Genomic DNA, 16841 nt, shown 5'->3' on the forward strand with positions numbered 1-16841 from the left:
TCTAATTTATATGTGATGCATTTCTTCTTTTCTCTTGATTGGCTTCCATATCCAAAATAAAGATCCGAACAAAAACAAAGAACATATAAACACCAAAAAAAAATTGAAAAGAGAATATGAATAAGAAACATCAACCTAAGAAATCACATAAAAAGGAACATAACAATAAGAAATGTTAAATAAACAATAAAACAATAAAAAATAAAAAAATAAAACAAAAAGATAATGAGGTTGAAAACAATGATTTTTTATGGGAGGAAGAGGTAGATGAAAATAATAAAAAATCAAATTGCCTATATATAGGGAAAAAATCATATCATGATCAATTTTGATTGGTTGGTGAAAAATAAGTGAGTCATGATTCAATTTTGATTGGCTAATAGAAAATGAATGAGTCAAGATCCTTTTTGATTGGTTGATGGAAAAACAATAAATGAAATGGGGAGTATGAAGATGCCACGTGTACTTTTACTCAAAGATGTAAGCTTTTGTATTATAAAGGACACAAACTATGCATGTATACATTAGAAAGACCATAAACATTTAAGAGAATTTATTAATTTTTTTAAAACACAAAATGAAAAAGGAAATTCAAAATTATTTGATGTTACTTCTCAATTAAGTTTGCACTTTTTTAAACTAAAGGAATACTTTGTACCAATAATTTTTTAGAGGAATGTATACTAAAATGTTAATATATCATTGAATTTTAGATGTATTTCTTTTCTTTTTCTTTAGATAATTCTTCCTTGGACAAAAACAAACTACATATTTGGTCAAAAAGAAAAGGACACAAACTATGCATGTATACATTAGAAAGACCAAACATATTAAGAGAATTTATTAATTTTTTTAAAACACAAAACGAAAAAGTAAATTCAAAATTATTTGATGTTACTTCTCAATTAAGTTTGCACATTTTTTAAACTAAAAGAATATTTTGTACCATAATTTTTTTAGAGGAATGTAGACTAAAATGTTAATATATCATTGAATTTTAGATGTATTTCTTTTCTTTTTCTTTAAATAATTCTTCCTTGGACAAAAACAAACTACATATTTGGTCAAAAAGAAAAGGACACAAACTATGCCTGTATAGAGAAGAAAGACCTAATTCAAAATTATATGATGTTACTAATCAATTAAGTTTGCACTTTTTAAACCAAAGGAATATTTTGCACCAATAAAAAACTAAAGCAGTATTTTTATAAGAAAACCCTTTATGATCTTTCTATATTTGGATAAAGAATATCTATCTTACCATTACTTCTCAGATACTTCTCATCTAAGTTACCAAATACTATCTTTTATAGTACTATTTGATAATTAATTAGTTGCCACTAGTAGAGTCTATTTTTTTTATTATTACAAAAAAAAAAAGAGACGATTTTTTTTTCATATATATATGTGATCTCATCTTCGGCTCTTTGAATCACACTTGCAGCAAAAACCTTGAATTCCTCCATTCTGCTCTCGCACTACTTGCAGTGACCAAACGTAATCTCCTTACCCACAGGTTTGCATATTCAATCACAGATGGAAAAATCCAGGAGTGCTCCAAGAGAAAAGGTTAGGAACTACATACCTCATGATCTTGCTGTATGTATTCTTTCAAAATTACCTCTAAAATCGTTGAAACGATTTGGATGCGTGCACAAATTATGGACTCTTTTATTTGAGAACTATCGTTTTATGAGCATTTTCGGCAACAATTTCATATCTTCTCATCATTCTTACTATGATGATACATCTCTCATGCTACAATCGACTAATAGAGATTTATATTCCCTTTATGGGCATAAGTTTGAGAATATTGTCAAATTAAATTTGCCAAATCCATTTCAAGAGGAGGACCCCTTTTTCTATGTTTTGAATTCCGGTAGTATAACTGGAATTCTTTGTCTTTACAGACTTTATGATGAAAGAACTGTATTATGGAATCCAACAATCGAGGAATTCAAGATCATTCCTCCAAGCCCTTTTCATCATGTATCACCTTATCAATGGGTTAATTTCACTCTTATTGGATTTGGTTATGACCAAGTTAGAGATGATTATAAGTTTATTAGGTATGTAACTTATTATCCACTAAGCATGCATGATTATGAAGTACGTGGTATTTCATACAGTGATATTCCAGCTCAAAAAGATTTATCTGACGACACCTTATATTGGGAGATATACAGCCTTAGAAGTAACACTTGGAGAAAACTTGATGTCAATACCTCTATTATTTCTGGAGCAATTGGTGATGTTAACGGTGGTCGACTGTACATGAATGGAATGTGTCATTGGTGGCAATTTAGTGCTAGGATTGATGAAGGAGCAATAGACTTGACATCATTTGACTTGGTCAATGAAATGTTCTTTACAACACCCATACCCTTAAACATATATTCAAGATATATACACATAATGGAATTAAATGGCTCCATAGCTTATATGTCATGGATTTTTGGTACTACTACTTTTGACATATCAATTTTGGGTGAAATTGGTGTAAAAGAATCATGGATTAAACTATATAGTATTGGACCATTTCCTGACATTAAACTTCATACTAGAACTTTTACCCGTGCTACCGCCCGGGTCATGAGTACATGGAAGACGATAACGGTGGTGTGCGATAATGTTGATGAGGGTTAATTGAGAAGGAGTGTCTAGGAAAGGGAAGATAGGAATAGGTATGGTGGGCTGATTGTACCGAGGAGAAAAATAGGAAAAGGTGGAGTGGGGAATTGGAACGAAACATTGGTTAAAGGGTCATGGTTGCATAGGAAACGTAGCAACATTTAATTAAGCAAGCCAGCATTAAGATATGATCTAACGGCTGATATCATAATCACAGCTGATGACTGAGATCCAATGGACCACCTTGATTGGCGCCTAAACATTCTAGGTTTAGGGTTTGCAATGTCATTAGCAATGTTAACAAAGATTAGATATAAGTATGATTGGAACAGGAAAAAATGGTGATATATTTTTTGGGAAAGAAAACGGAGAAATTGTTTGGTATAATTTACGCACCCAAATGGTTGAGGAACTTTTCATGAAAGGAGGGGATGGTCATATATTAGTATATAAAAAATGTCTTCTTCCATTTGAAGGAGTAAATCATTAACTTTGGGTTTTACCCACGATATTTATGCCTGTGGATATTAAAATTTCGTTTTTTTTTTTCTTTTCACTTTACCGTATGAATCCAAGTTCATGTTGGAAAAGCTTATTTATTTTTTTAGAGGGGGAAATAGCTTATATTTTGGGACCTTTACAATTTGATGGGAAATATATATATATATATATATATATATATATATATATATATATATATATATATGTTTCAACGTTATTAATATAATCTACTTGAATAAATATGCCAAGATGTTCCATTTATTTTTTGTGTGTAAGTGTGTTTCAAGCTATATTTTTTTTTGTTGTAAAAAAAAAACTATATATTTCTTTTATTGAAGACATATTGTCAAGCTTGATTATGTGCCAACTGCCAAGGGAAGATATATCCTAGTCCTAGAATCCTAATTACTAGTAACTCTCTGGGAAAGACGTAATAAAACACCTTCAAAATAGAGAAATATCACAATTACGGACACATTTGATCCATAAATAAAACACCTTCAATTTTGAAATAACACATTACTAATAAAGGAATGAATTAAATGCAATTGTAGTCCCTATATTATAATCAATCTATAATTTTGATCTTCTAATTTCTAATATTTATCCTTTTATGTTTTACAATTTAGACATTTAGTCTCGACCATCAAATTAATCTCAAATTTGATGATATGGCCTTAGTATTAAGGTTAAGTGAAATATTGTTTCCAAATTAAACAAAATATTTTAAATAGCTTATTTTATTTTTGAAACATAAGAAAAACATATCATATAAAATAGAAAAAAATAAAATTAGCAAAGAGGTGAATAAAGCAAAAACACTTAGATGAAATGGTAAAAGATTTCTTTAAAATTAATCAGAAATCCTAAGTTCGACCAAATCCTAAAGATGCTAAATCTCTTGAGGACGACTTTTTCCACTTTGCACATAAATATACCCGGTTCACACAATAAAATAAAGAGGTGAAATTAATTCACATGGACCTGGAAAATTTGAGGAACTACTACAACGACCGGTCCCTAAAGCCAAATCAAGCTTTCCCCTCCACAAAGATTCCCAATGAGAATATCATAGGTAACAAAATCATGCGAAAATCCTATTCGAAAGGAATGTCATGAATAACAAGTTGCTGCTTGTTCACTTTTTTGTTATTGCATTTTCCTTTTTTCTTTTTTTCCGCTAGTTTGTTATGCAACTCGGCTTTGTACATTGAACCATTTGAAGTACGTTGAACGTTAAGAAGGTTCTATTTCCTCTCAAATTTCTTCTTTGTCTCTCTTACAATTTTCTATGGAGTTTCCACTCACTCGAAGAGTGCCATAAATTCTTGCATCATGAGACAAGCAAGGTGTATGAATGTTTGCTTTCATCATGAATGCATGTGACATATTCAATTCAAACTTGATGCTCAAGCTAATTTAGTCAGTTTGCTCCAAACATTATTGGATTCTCACTCCAATTCCATAAATTCTACGCTCCACTGTAACCTCGTAAAGGTTGAGTTCAAGGTCGACGATATGCGTGTAGATAGATGTCACTCAAATCAAATCTAGATGTTCTCAGACTGGCATCACAGGCAGTGGAGCTTATTGTTCCTCGTTTTGATGGATCTGACCACATGGATTGGTAATTACATAGAGAAATTTTCTTGAAACAACGATTTTGATATGTGAAAAGTGAAGATTGAAGCAATCTTGATTCAAGAGAAGTGTGTAGATGTTTTAAAGGGTGAGACAAAGATGTTGGTCCCTTTAAAAACTAAATCAATCAGAGAAGACATGAATGATAGATAAGCTAAGATGTATCATTATCTTGTGTCTTTGAGACAAATTATTGAGGGAAGTCTCGAGGCAAAAGACCACGACGGAAATGTGGACCAAGTTAGAATCGTTGTACATGACCAATGTCATTGGTTTGCTCTATTCATTTAGGATGGTAAATTCTAAGCTTATTGTAGATCAATTGATGAAATTCAACAAAATCATTGATGATTTGCAATATATTAAAGTGAACTTGATGACGAGGATAAAATTTTACTCTTACAGAGTTCGTCACATAGATCTTTTGAGAATTTTAAGAATGCACTTCTTTATTGAAAGTAATCTACTATCACTTTGGAGGAGGTCCAATCGACCATTAAGACCAAGGATCTAACAGAGCTTAAAGACTTGAAGGTGGAAGATAGTGGAGATGCTTGGGTTTCTCAAGAAGAAGAAGTGAGAGTAGAGTCAATGACAAAGGAAATAAATTTAGGCAAGGTGGATGACAAATCAATGTATAAATGATTCAATTGTCACAAGAGCAACTACTTCAAGAAGGATTGTTCCGAGAAGCGGGGTAAGGACGATTCCTTGCAAGTTGTGCTTGTGTTGGAGGCTGGTAATGAGAGTGTGGGGGAAATAGTGGCGACATGTTTGGAAATGGAAAAAAGTTGGTTCATGAACTCTAGATGCTCTTATCACATGTGCCCAAAGAATGAATAATTTGAGATTTTAAAACTAAAAGAAGGTTGTTCTACTTGGAAACAACAAAGAGTACAAGGTTAAAGATACGGGTTCAATTCATCTTAAGATATTTGACAACCGTAAAATATTCCTTTTACAAGTTGGTTATCAATGCCAGCAAAATTGATTCAAAATTTGAATTTATTTTAAAATAAACTAAAATAAAAGAAAAATATGAAAGATTGGATGATTCTTTCAACAAAAAAAAAATGATTGGATTATGACTACATTACTGACCAAACTCTATCTTAGGTTCCAAGTGCTCTTCTTACTTTTAACCTTAATTAAAACCGATCCAAATAGAATCATTAAAACCTCATTTACCAGTTTATAACTTTTTAGATCCAATTATCTTATTGGTGTGCATTCAGTCTTTGATGATATAAGTGGCAATTACTTCGATAACATTATGATAATCATTCTTATACATATATGAAATTACATCAGAAACTTAAGAGACTCGTCTTATTCTAAAAAATATAAATCCTAAACGATATAATTAAGAACTTTATATAGTGTTATAATAAGAAATGTGATTTCCCTACTATGGAGATTGAGCAATGGTCTTAGTTTGAATTGGAGAAGCACAACACTTGCTGCAGCAAGAGCCCGGGGGTGGTGGAGTACAACACACGCAATCGATACATCTCTTAACTGCATAACAAAATACACTTCATGATGAGTTCATTAATTAAATATCATAGAAAATCATATATCAGTTAATTTATATATAATTCTCTAGTTGAATAGTTTCTGTTATTTGTAATTAAAACGGGTGCTTTACTTACCTGCTAATGGAACACGTATAGCATCACATGGTAAAGTGGTACAAAGAGCCATGGCAAAGATGAAAATGGTCGCCCAAGTAAGATAATTGGTTGCCATTGCTTAAATACAAGAGGAGACTATTGAGAAATTATATGGATGTGATAGGTTTCTGGGGTATTGGAACGATGAGATCATGAATAGGAGATAGGAATATATATACAGGAGTTGTTAACTTACTACCACCTAAAAACGAAGAAGTAAGTTAGCAAACCTACTTCCACCTGCTTTTTACCAAAACCTCAAATCTTTCATATTAACAACTACTTAATTATTAGGGTACTATTGTAATTTACAATAATTAATGTTTCCTTGCTCTCATTTACTTTTTGTTTTTCATAAAAAACAAACTAATATTAAGGAAACAAAAAGAATGCTTTGCTTTGTAGAAAAAAAACACAGGCAGGCTTTTTATAATATAATATATATATATATATATATAAGTAAGGTTTGAATTTGAACTTTGAAGGTTGAATTCCAAGTTAATTAATAATTCCTGCAAAGATTAGTCAATGGCAAATATCAAATTGAGTCTACACGTCCACACTAATAAAATAAGGCAAAGAAAAAGTACAAACGCATTTCAGAAAATTCAGTTGGGAAGCTTCTCATTTTAAAATAAAATAAAGGGTGAAAGAATTTAATATGTAGAAGAACTTGACTAACAGAACTCATGAAGATTAAAATGAAAATCATCATTGAATGGTTCGTCTAGTTCATAAACTCAAAAACTTAACCAACTAAGTTTTAACATCTTTTATCATATTGAATTTGACTGTTTAACAAGTTATCAAGACATATGACAGGACACTTGCTACGTATAGTGTTTCTACTTTCTTTCGCTCTTCCTTTTAGTGTTCATGCTCAGAACAACCAATCAGGTTTGGTAGTCTCATCTCTTAAACATTATTCATCTGAATATAGGATTGTTTAGCACCGACACTTCAGATCAAACACATGTGGTCAGTGTCTGTGTGCATGCTTCAAAGCTTAGAACTTACGCTTTCCTCTTTTGCAGGATTCATTAGTATTGATTGTGGACTAGTGGATGAACAAAATTACACGGATGAAACTACTTCCATCTATTATACTTGGGATGTTAACTTCACAGATACTGGTATAAGCCATAGCATATCATCTAAACACAAGGCATCCCTTGAAAGACAGTTTTGGAATGTTAGAAGCTTCCCAGAAGGAACAAGGAACTGCTACACCCTTTTTGTTTCACAAGGAAGTAGCAAGAAATATTTAGTCAGGGCCAGTTTTGTGTATGGTAATTATGATGGAAAAGATTCTCTTCCTGAATTTGATATCTATCTTGGAGCCAAATGGTGGGAATCTGTGGTGTTTGAGAATTCATCTAGTGTAATAACCAAGGAAATCATTTATACTGCTTCCTCAGATTATGTTCATGTTTGTTTGTTTAATACTGGCAAGGGTACACCTTTTATTTCTGTTTTAGAGCTTAGAGTTCTTAAAAGTGATGCCTATCTTTTTAACTCTATGGAGCTTTTGGCGAGGTTTGATGTAGGCTCACAGGATGGTAAAAAAATCAGGTGAGCCATCTTACATGTAGTATAACTGTAACAACTACTCATAAGAGGAAAAAAAACTTAAAAATGTTTTTTAACACCTTGTCGGATAAACAGCTTCATAATCGTTCATATAAGTGCTTATGTATAATCTATTTCGATTTCTATAATATTGATAAAATAAAGTCAAATTATTTTCATAGAAGCTATATTTTGTTTTTATAGGTTATCTTGGAGATCTTATGGAAATAAGTTTAAAACAGCTTTTGGACATGTCATAAACTGTTTCTATAAGCTCTCCAAACAGTTTCACAAGCACTTACACTTTTTCCTTTTCCAAAGATATCCAGATGATATTTGTGACAGAGCATGGACATCTTATAACTCAATTGATTGGAAAAAAATAGACACTTCACTCACCATAGATCAAAGAGCACCTCCATTAAGCTTTTTAATGGCACCACCCTCCACTGTCATGAGAACAACAGCAATTCCAGCAAATGCCAGTGAGAGCATCAAATTTCACTTCCTTCCCAAGTATAATGCCTCCAGATATTATGTGTACTTGTACTTTAATGAAATCCAGAAGTTCCGGGCAAATCAAATCAGAGAGTTCAACATTTTTGTAAATGGGGAGCTTTTAAATAGTGATCCACTCAATCCTGTGTATCTTGAAAACCTTTATTATATATCAGTTGTTAGTGAAACGAAGTTGGAACTTTGGTTTAATAAGACTAGTAGATCAACTCTTCCACCGCTATTCAATGCCGTCGAGATATATATGGCAAAGGACTTCTTACAATCAGAAACATATCAAACCGATGGTATGTACTATTTAGTTAGATACATTGATTTTACTCTCAAATATCTATTTACAATTAATTCAAGCCCCTGCACTTCATTATTTACATGCATTATTCTTACAATTTAATTAGTATTGGCCGTGTTAACTTTGTTTTCCTGACCTAGTTTTATTTTTTATGATGATAGTTGATGCTATCCTAAACGTCAAGTCAGTTTATGGGATCAAGAGAAATTGGCAAGGAGATCCTTGTACTCCGGTGTCTTACTTGTGGAATGGCCTAAACTGCAGCTATGTTGGTACGGATTCACCAAGGATCATATACATGTAAGTTATGTGGCATGAAATGAAATGCATACGCCGATGATAATCCTTTAGTATAGTCTAGTCTTAAATGATATTAATGAATTTCATAATCATGCTTCAGGAACTTAACTTCCAGCAGCTTAATTGGAACTATAGCTTCTGGGATATCCCATCTGAAATCAATAGAATCTTTGTAAGTTCTTGAATCTATTATGTACACGAAATACAAATAGAAAGCTAATAAGTTGATCCCAAAAATGAAGCATACTCTTAATGTTGAGTAAAAACATTTTGTTCCAATTTTAGGGATTTGTCAAATAACAATTTGACTGGCGCTGTGCCTGATTTCCTATCTCAGCTGCGCTTCTTGAGAGTTCTGTAAGTCAACTATCTTCATCTGGTTATCGTAGGTGGACTTGATTATTCAATTAATTTTATTGCTTGAGTTGTTCAAAATATCATCTTGGTGAGAATGAAAGCATGTAAAGAGTAAATTTTTTATTTTGTTTATTTACTGAAGAAACTTGGAAGGAAATCAGCTAGCAGGATCAATTCCAGTACAACTCCTTGTGCATTCAGAGAATAGTATGCTCAAATCCAAGTATGTTCTATTTCAAGTTTTACTTTTACATATTTTATGACTTCATTTTCCATGTGATGAGTTAGTGATTTATCTCATTTATATTTCAAAAATGTATGGTGTCAGACAATGTCAAATAAATAACATGATTATGTATTACTGTATGTGCAAGTTTTGGTAGAAATCCAAATCTTTGCACCTCAGGTTCATGCAACAAGAGGAATGGGACTAAGGTTTTAGTTCCATTAGTAGCATCAATTGGTGGAGCTTTCATTATACTAGCAGTAGCAATGATTTCTTTTCGCATATATTACAAGAGACACCAAGGTAGGTTTGGCTTTCTATTCTATTCACATTGGTAAGAATAAGATAATCAGGATCAAGTTAACATTATTTTTAATGATTTGACAATTTTTTATCGGTAAATTGGTTGACTACACTCAACGTGTATCAAAATTAGACTCGTACGTAAACACTGCAACAATAAACGATATTTTTTCTTCTATTTGGATAATGAATGATTGTGTTTGCTTTCTTCCCAGTTTCACATAATCTGAGCAAGCTGGGTGCTTATTCAAGAATAAAGCAGGAACTAGAGTCAAAGAAACAAGAATTCAGCTATAAAGAAGTATTAAGCATTACCAGAAACTTTGAGAAAGTTGTGGGGAAAGGAGCATCTGGAACAGTCTACCATGGCTGGATTGATCATGATACCGAGGTAGCTGTCAAAATGCTATCTTCCTCATCTGCTCAAGGATATCTGCAATTTCAAGCAGAGGTAGTATCATTAATAAACTTGTAAATTCCATCATGCCTATTCACACACATATAGCTTCAACAAGTTTCTTGTGAACTGAAGTCATGATGGTTTTCCTTTCTGATTCACAGGCCAAACTCTTTGCTGTAGTTCATCATAAATACTTGACAGGACTTATAGGGTATTGTGATGATGGCACCAACATGGCTCTAATCTATGAGTATATGTCTAATGGAGACTTAGCCAAGCACTTATCAGGTATTGTTTATGATTGTGTCGGTACATCATTTTTATTTCTCACTAACATGTTACAATTCTAGCAACACTTATACTTAATCAAGTAATTTGTATCGACTAAGGCTAGATGATAGTATTTGATTGAAATCAATTATGTGACTTTTGCTAGATGATAGTATTCATTGAAACTAATGTTTCCTAATTTTGCTAGTTATGAATTTCTTGGTTAAGTTTGTTTCATGAATGCAGATAAAAACGAAAATATATTGAGTTGGAATCAAAGACTTCAAATTGCTGTGGATGCTGCAGAAGGTGAGTATACATGAATCCTTTTGGCCATCAGTTTCATGATTTTCACCAATAGCTCATAGAGCTACATTTTATGCAACAAAACTTAACTAAAGTTGAACATTCAACTGTAGGATTGGAGTATCTGCATCATGGCTGCATTCCACCGATTGTTCACAGAGATGTTAAATCTAAAAACATCTTACTAAATGATAAACTTCAGGGTAAATTAGCTGATTTTGGGTTGTCAAAGATCTTTCCTAATGAAGATGACACGCATGTCTGCACGGTTGTTGCTGGCACGCCAGGATACCTCGACCCTGAGTAAGTTAATGCTACTCCGTCCTTAAATATAAGTTAATACGTCACTTTTAAGACAACATTTTTGTTTTTCCTTTTCACTTTTGGTTTGTATATAGATTAAGTTGCAAATTTGTATTTTGCAGGTACAATAGATTAAGCAGGTTGAGAGAAAAAAGTGATGTATTCAGTTTTGGAGTAGTTTTGCTGGAGATAATTACAGGAAAACCAGCCATAACCAAAACTGAAGAGAAAATCCATATTGTTCAATGGGTTGGTTCCATGCTTCTGGAAAGAGAGGTAAAAGATATTGTTGATACAAGATTACAAGGAGAATTTGATATTTACTCTGCAAAGAAAGCTTTGGATACTGCTATGACTTGTGTAGCACCCAAATCCATCAATAGGCCAACCATGAGGAATGTAGTTAAGGAACTGAAACAATGTTTGGAAAACAAAATCACTCATTCTTCTGACTCTAGTTTCTCTAATTTCACTCCTGAGATTTCACCCAGCACCTTAAATTCTGCCTCCTTTGATAGAATTAGTGGTGAGAGCTCTCTTGCGAGGTAGTAAATTAATCAAAACTTGAATGAGACCCACTCGTTGCTCGGTCAATGTTATTATTTCTTATTCTTATATTTGAAAGTGATCTATTACTTGCTGTAAATATAAGTAACACATCATTTAAAACGATAGAATGTTGTAAGGCCATGCATCAGAAACTAGCTAAATACTTGTCAACCAACTAAGAAACTGCTCACTGTTAGCAGAAAACATGTTATCACAACAGTTAACTAATTAATCAGTTAGTATAGCAAAAAGGTTGACTAAAACTGTTGACTAAACCACATTATACAACAACATCAAATAAAATATAGGAAACATTCTTGTTGTTTTTAATAAAAACATAATAATACTCAATTCTCAAAACAGAACCGTTTAAGGAAGGCTCGAACATGAATTGTTTACACATGGAAAGATATACCTTACACTTCGTACCTGTTGCAAACCACCATGTCCTTGTTGTTCAGGGAAGAGCGATTCAACTATTGCGTTTAGCGAGGAACTTGAACAAGACATCAATTTGGTACTCACCAATTTTATAAGTCTATTTCTTTTTTATGTTTGACAATCAATTATATAAGTCAATTTGTGTATGATCTTTTTATACTAGTGTGACAAATTACTATCCCTATCATCAGGCTTTTTTGTTCAATGAATGATTTTTTTTAATGTCTATAAAAAAATGAATGATTTTTTTTTTTTAAGAAGTAAAATTAACCTACGGAAATTGGTACGAGGAGAATTGAAACTGAGAGATTGATTTTTTTTTTTGAATTTGATAAAGAAAATTGTAAAGTACCAAGTTGAATATTCACTCATATACTATGAGAAGAAACAAATAATTGAAGTCTTGTTTGGTCCTTAAAAAAAAGGTCTTGTTTAGCAACAACTTATTATGTCTTTCCTTGGTTGCTTGATGATAAGAACCAAATTATTGGTATTTTTCATTTATACACGTGTACTTCTTCTGTTGAGGACTAATTTGAAGTATGAGGGTTTGTTTGCGGAATTGATTTTTGAGGAGTGCTAGCAACACTCTCTTTTGAACACTCTCTCTATCACTCACTCTTTTATTGGGTGAAATCAATGTAGGACATACACTTTGAAAATGGAACCCACATAAAGTGGTGGGACATACATTGATTTCACCCAACAAACGAGTGAGTGCTAGAGAGAGTGCTCAAAAGAGAGTGTTGCTAACATTCTTCTTGATTTTTTTAAGATTTTGGAGGGGTAAGTTTGAAGTATTAAAGTCTATATTTTGATATATATATATTTAAAGGTAAGATTTGTGATTTTTTAAGGTAAAAATTGTGGTATATTTTGATATATATTTAATATTTAAAAATAAAAATAAAAGAACAACATATAATATTATTTTTTTAGAACGAGTAAAATACTTGGTTGAGTTAAAGGATTAAAATGAGTTTTTTTTTTTTTTTTGACAAAAGGAGTTAAAAAGTTAATAAGCAACATAATAATTAACATCCTAACATTTATCACTAAAAAAAATGTTCACATATTATGTTTTTCTTTTAATTTTTAAAATATCATATATACCTTAAAATATATAATTAATTCTCCAAAATTCAACTCGTAAACACACTTTAAGTTTTTCTTGCTTTGTCGACACCTTGGTGAAATGCAACATTGGAAGATTTCAAAAAGTGACCAACCAAAAGAATGAAATTAGTTTCAAAGGATAAAAAACCATAAATCTCTAGCTTTACCTTAAGTGGTTCAAGGAATTAAAATCTACAGTTGCGCGTAAAGATATCCGATTCACATAAAAAATAATCGAAAGGAAAAATGATTTGATAATTGATAAGTGATTTTTTATTACAAAATTTAATTAATAATAGGATGCGTAGGTCTGTCATATCATATGCATATATAGTTAAGGATTGTTAAGAAAACATGATTTCTTTAATGCAGTTTTAAGCAACTAACCACTAAAATGGATTTGAAAGAAATAGGTGTTCTCAAGCTGAAAGTCAAACTCAAACTAACTAAGGTTTGACTGAGTGATAATAAGCAGATGTTTGCTACTTTACATTGTAATTTGGCTTGACGGTTAGTTGGATTATACATATTCTCAAAACTGATCTGATTTTATTTTCAAAGTAAGATAGGGAAATCACTTTTGAAACATAATCAAATTAAGGAGAATGAGTAAAAGTGAATGATTTTAGCGTTTATGAATGAATATTAATAATAATGTTGTTGATTAATACTAATAATAATATGAGTTTAGCGTTAGAATGGGAGTCTCCAACATCATCACCTACTACACCTCCCTCTCCACTCCCCATTAGTTATGGAGCTGGAAATAGTAGATACTCTTTCTCAACTTCTTCAACTTCATCTTCACCTTTCTCCACTCCAACGTCGACTGCTGAAAATCTTCCCCTTCTGCATCTACAAAAGACATTTGATTCTCCTACTATGAATGTGCCATCAGTATTTTCAGTTGATCGCGAAGATCCTTCAGAATTGGAATCCAAGAGTACATGCCTCAAGGACTTGTAAGTCTCAAATCTCAATCTCTTTTCTTTACTTCCATTTCATGGCATATGGGAAGTCTTAGGTGATAAATTTACACTTAACGTATTATTCAAGTTACTGGATCATTGTATTGCATGCATGTGAGAGTTTGATCGATTCATTTCATATATAATTTAAAAATTAAAATCATCTATGTGCAACTCCTTGTGTTGTGTTCTAGACTAGACTAGTAGTTCAATAAGTTTCTTGACTGGTTGTTAAAGTTTAGGTGGTAGTAATTTAATACACTAATCCATCATCCATCTGTAGTTTCCTAATTTATTCATTACACAATAAAGTTGTCAATGAATTTGATTCAATCCTTACAACATTTTTTTTAATATCGGTGGATCATTTTTTGTGATGAAATGAAATTCGATGGATCATTTTCACTATTTAAAAAGATAAGTTTGTTCCGTAAAAAAAACGCTAATAATAATAAAAAAAACTATTTTTTATATTTTTAAATTAATTTTTGTTAAGAATCAACATTAGTCAACTGTGTATTTACTAGTGTTTATTAGTTTTTAATATTGTAATTAATCATATTTAATACGTTACCAATTGTATACACAAGCATATGAATATAAAGTAAGACACACAACCATTATACAATCTCAATAATTTTAATTGTTAAACTAGATTATAATATTTTTTTAATTAAAATATGTTAAAAACTAGAAATTAAAAATAGTAGTAATGGGCAACGTTGAAGCTCCATCGTAGACCACCGAAGCGCTGCAATATTGTGGGTTATCGGAGCTCTTCCGTGGATAACCATTGGTGACTCTTGTGCTCTAGAATTTTTATTTTTATTTTTTTGACAAAATTGTGATGTAGAGTTGACTGTCATCTCCATCAGTAATTTTATAATATATAAATATTTTTTATTTAAAAAACAATATGTAAATATTTTCTTAATTAATAAATTGATTATATTTTTAAAAAAATAAAAAATAAAAACTTGTATTTTTTATGGTTTTCTGTTTTAATAGTATTTTTAAAAAAATATTCATCCATTGTAAATGTAATTTAATTAAAATGTATTCATCCATTAAAAAATAATTTTAATATGCTATTATAAACGGATTGGTCGAATATCCGTCTATTAAAAGTATTTTTTTTTAGGGGCGTCTATTAAAAGTATGATAATCAATGAACTGGATTATTTTTATATTTAGTGGATGGATTGTATCTGATTTTTTTCCAAATTTTTTAATTAACATAATGTTAATTGATTAATAGATTGTTTTGATTCATCAATTAACAACCTAATTTACAAAATTCAATCTATTTTGTCACATCTAACTCATGTCATTCCAAAAACATTCTTCTAACAAGTGGGGCATTTGTTCCTCTAAAAAAAGTGACTATTTGTTAAGAAATTAAAAAAGAAAATATTACCTTAAAACAATTGTGTATTCTACTTTTTAAAAGTTGGAAAATAGTTATTTTCAATGCAAAATTTGTCCCTTTTTTTAATTCTTAACAAGTGCTCTATGACACTTGTTAATATAACCTTGTTTATATGGGCTTAATGTTAATCACAACAACACGCTAACCACCTTTTCTTTGTCCTCCCCTTCCATTGAATAACAACAGGTTGGAATGGTTTCTACAAAGATGTTGCTGTTGCTGTAACAAATTTCCTTCTATCTTCCTAACACCACAAAAGAGGTCCAGTATTCAAAGCAATGGTCAAGATTTTGCTGCCATTCATTTCAACTCCAAAACTTTCTGAACAAATAACATCTAACAAAATAATGTCAATACATAGAGTAGATCATGAAATACCATCAAATCTCTCACACTACACAAGTCCCCGCAGTTCAAAGTATAACAGTGAACATCGTTACTGAGGCTTGAACTTTGAACAAGAGTGCTCCACCTCTTTTTTAAGATTGTTATTCTAAATGTATACTTTGTTATTAATGCAAATACTAAGATAATATTTTGCTGATCCTAATTGTTCTATTTTTGATAAGAGAAAAACTTGTTATTATGAAGACCATTGCCGAAGAATAGCAAGAAAAGAACATTTGTATTCCGTGAAAAACCACCGCAAGAATTTTAATATTTATTAGTGTAATAGTAGACCTAATGAACAAATAAATTGATGTCTTCGTGAATTTAATTCAGTTGGTATGAACAATGCATAATATATGTAAGGTTTGAGGTTCGAACCCCGACCACCACAAAAAAAAAACAAATAAATTGACAAAAATAAGTTTTTAATTCGGTTTAAAACCGATTAGAATAAAAGGTCAAACATTTGTTGACCAAAGAATTATCTAAGATTTAGTTCAGTTTTATTTTATAGTTATCAAATTCTTACCTTAGTACATTTATTAGCGTAATGCTCTATGTATTCTTTTTTGAAAAACCACTGTTATAAACTATTTTTATTTTATTTTAATAATTATGTTTGCATAGTTTTTTTTTTTGACCAAATGTTTGCATAGTTAT

General features: G+C 31.2%; 3 protein-coding genes and 1 long non-coding RNA gene across 5 annotated transcripts; 3 read left to right on the forward strand and 1 right to left on the reverse strand.

Moving 5' to 3' along the window:
• The first annotated feature begins 1415 nt into the window (after positions 1–1415).
• On the forward strand, positions 1416–3291 carry LOC146951219 (F-box/kelch-repeat protein At3g23880-like). The gene is made up of 2 exons (XM_085741592.1): positions 1416–2575; positions 2943–3291. Exons 1-2 carry the CDS (start codon positions 1537–1539, stop codon positions 3119–3121), a joined length of 1218 nt encoding a protein of 405 aa, XP_085597718.1. The 5' UTR covers positions 1416–1536; the 3' UTR covers positions 3122–3291.
• Positions 3292–6020: 2729 nt separating this feature from the next.
• Positions 6021–6568, reverse strand: LOC146951220 (uncharacterized). Its single transcript, XR_015027833.1, has 2 exons — positions 6426–6568; positions 6021–6291 (listed from the first exon to the last, which is right to left on the reverse strand). It is a non-coding gene; the product is annotated as an uncharacterized LOC146951220 (long non-coding RNA).
• A 472-nt stretch (positions 6569–7040) lies between these two features.
• On the forward strand, positions 7041–11934 carry LOC146951221 (putative LRR receptor-like serine/threonine-protein kinase At1g05700). 2 transcript variants are annotated; one of them, XM_085747198.1, is made up of 13 exons: positions 7041–7343; positions 7481–8018; positions 8337–8818; positions 8985–9123; positions 9224–9295; positions 9409–9480; positions 9623–9703; positions 9855–10009; positions 10225–10460; positions 10571–10697; positions 10926–10988; positions 11099–11288; positions 11411–11934. In XM_085747198.1, the coding sequence occupies exons 1-13, from the start codon at positions 7262–7264 to the stop codon at positions 11835–11837; spliced, it is 2664 nt and encodes an 887-aa protein (XP_085603324.1). In that variant the 5' UTR covers positions 7041–7261; the 3' UTR covers positions 11838–11934. The 2 variants fall into 2 exon arrangements, with proteins under 2 accessions (XP_085603324.1, XP_085603325.1); XM_085747199.1 differs by having other exon boundaries at positions 7045–7343; positions 9864–10009.
• Positions 11935–13685: 1751 nt separating this feature from the next.
• On the forward strand, positions 13686–16335 carry LOC146951222 (uncharacterized). The gene is made up of 2 exons (XM_085741593.1): positions 13686–14356; positions 15978–16335. Exons 1-2 carry the CDS (start codon positions 14049–14051, stop codon positions 16114–16116), a joined length of 447 nt encoding a protein of 148 aa, XP_085597719.1. The 5' UTR covers positions 13686–14048; the 3' UTR covers positions 16117–16335.
• The last annotated feature ends 506 nt before the right edge of the window (positions 16336–16841 follow it).

Source organism: Medicago sativa, chromosome 2 (assembly GCF_051527215.1).
Source record: "Medicago sativa cultivar Bolivia chromosome 2, Bolivia_mono, whole genome shotgun sequence".
Taxonomy (NCBI): domain Eukaryota; kingdom Viridiplantae; phylum Streptophyta; class Magnoliopsida; order Fabales; family Fabaceae; genus Medicago; species Medicago sativa.

What these genes read in the sequence shown, in the direction of transcription:
- LOC146951219 (XM_085741592.1), top strand. Translation starts at nt 1,537, where the DNA reads ATGGAAAAATCCAGGAGTGCTCCAAGAGAAAAGGTTAGGAACTACATA. An exon ending in TCATACTAGAACTTTTACCC is followed by an intron (nt 2,576 to 2,942) that starts GTGCTACCGCCC and finishes AACAAAGATTAG; the next exon opens with ATATAAGTATGATTGGAACA.
- LOC146951221 (XM_085747198.1), top strand. Translation starts at nt 7,262, where the DNA reads ATGACAGGACACTTGCTACGTATAGTGTTTCTACTTTCTTTCGCTCTT. An exon ending in CTGAAATCAATAGAATCTTT is followed by an intron (nt 9,296 to 9,408) that starts GTAAGTTCTTGA and finishes TTCCAATTTTAG; the next exon opens with GGATTTGTCAAATAACAATT. An exon ending in CTTAGCCAAGCACTTATCAG is followed by an intron (nt 10,698 to 10,925) that starts GTATTGTTTATG and finishes TCATGAATGCAG; the next exon opens with ATAAAAACGAAAATATATTG.
- LOC146951222 (XM_085741593.1), top strand. Translation starts at nt 14,049, where the DNA reads ATGTTGTTGATTAATACTAATAATAATATGAGTTTAGCGTTAGAATGG. An exon ending in AGTACATGCCTCAAGGACTT is followed by an intron (nt 14,357 to 15,977) that starts GTAAGTCTCAAA and finishes GAATAACAACAG; the next exon opens with GTTGGAATGGTTTCTACAAA.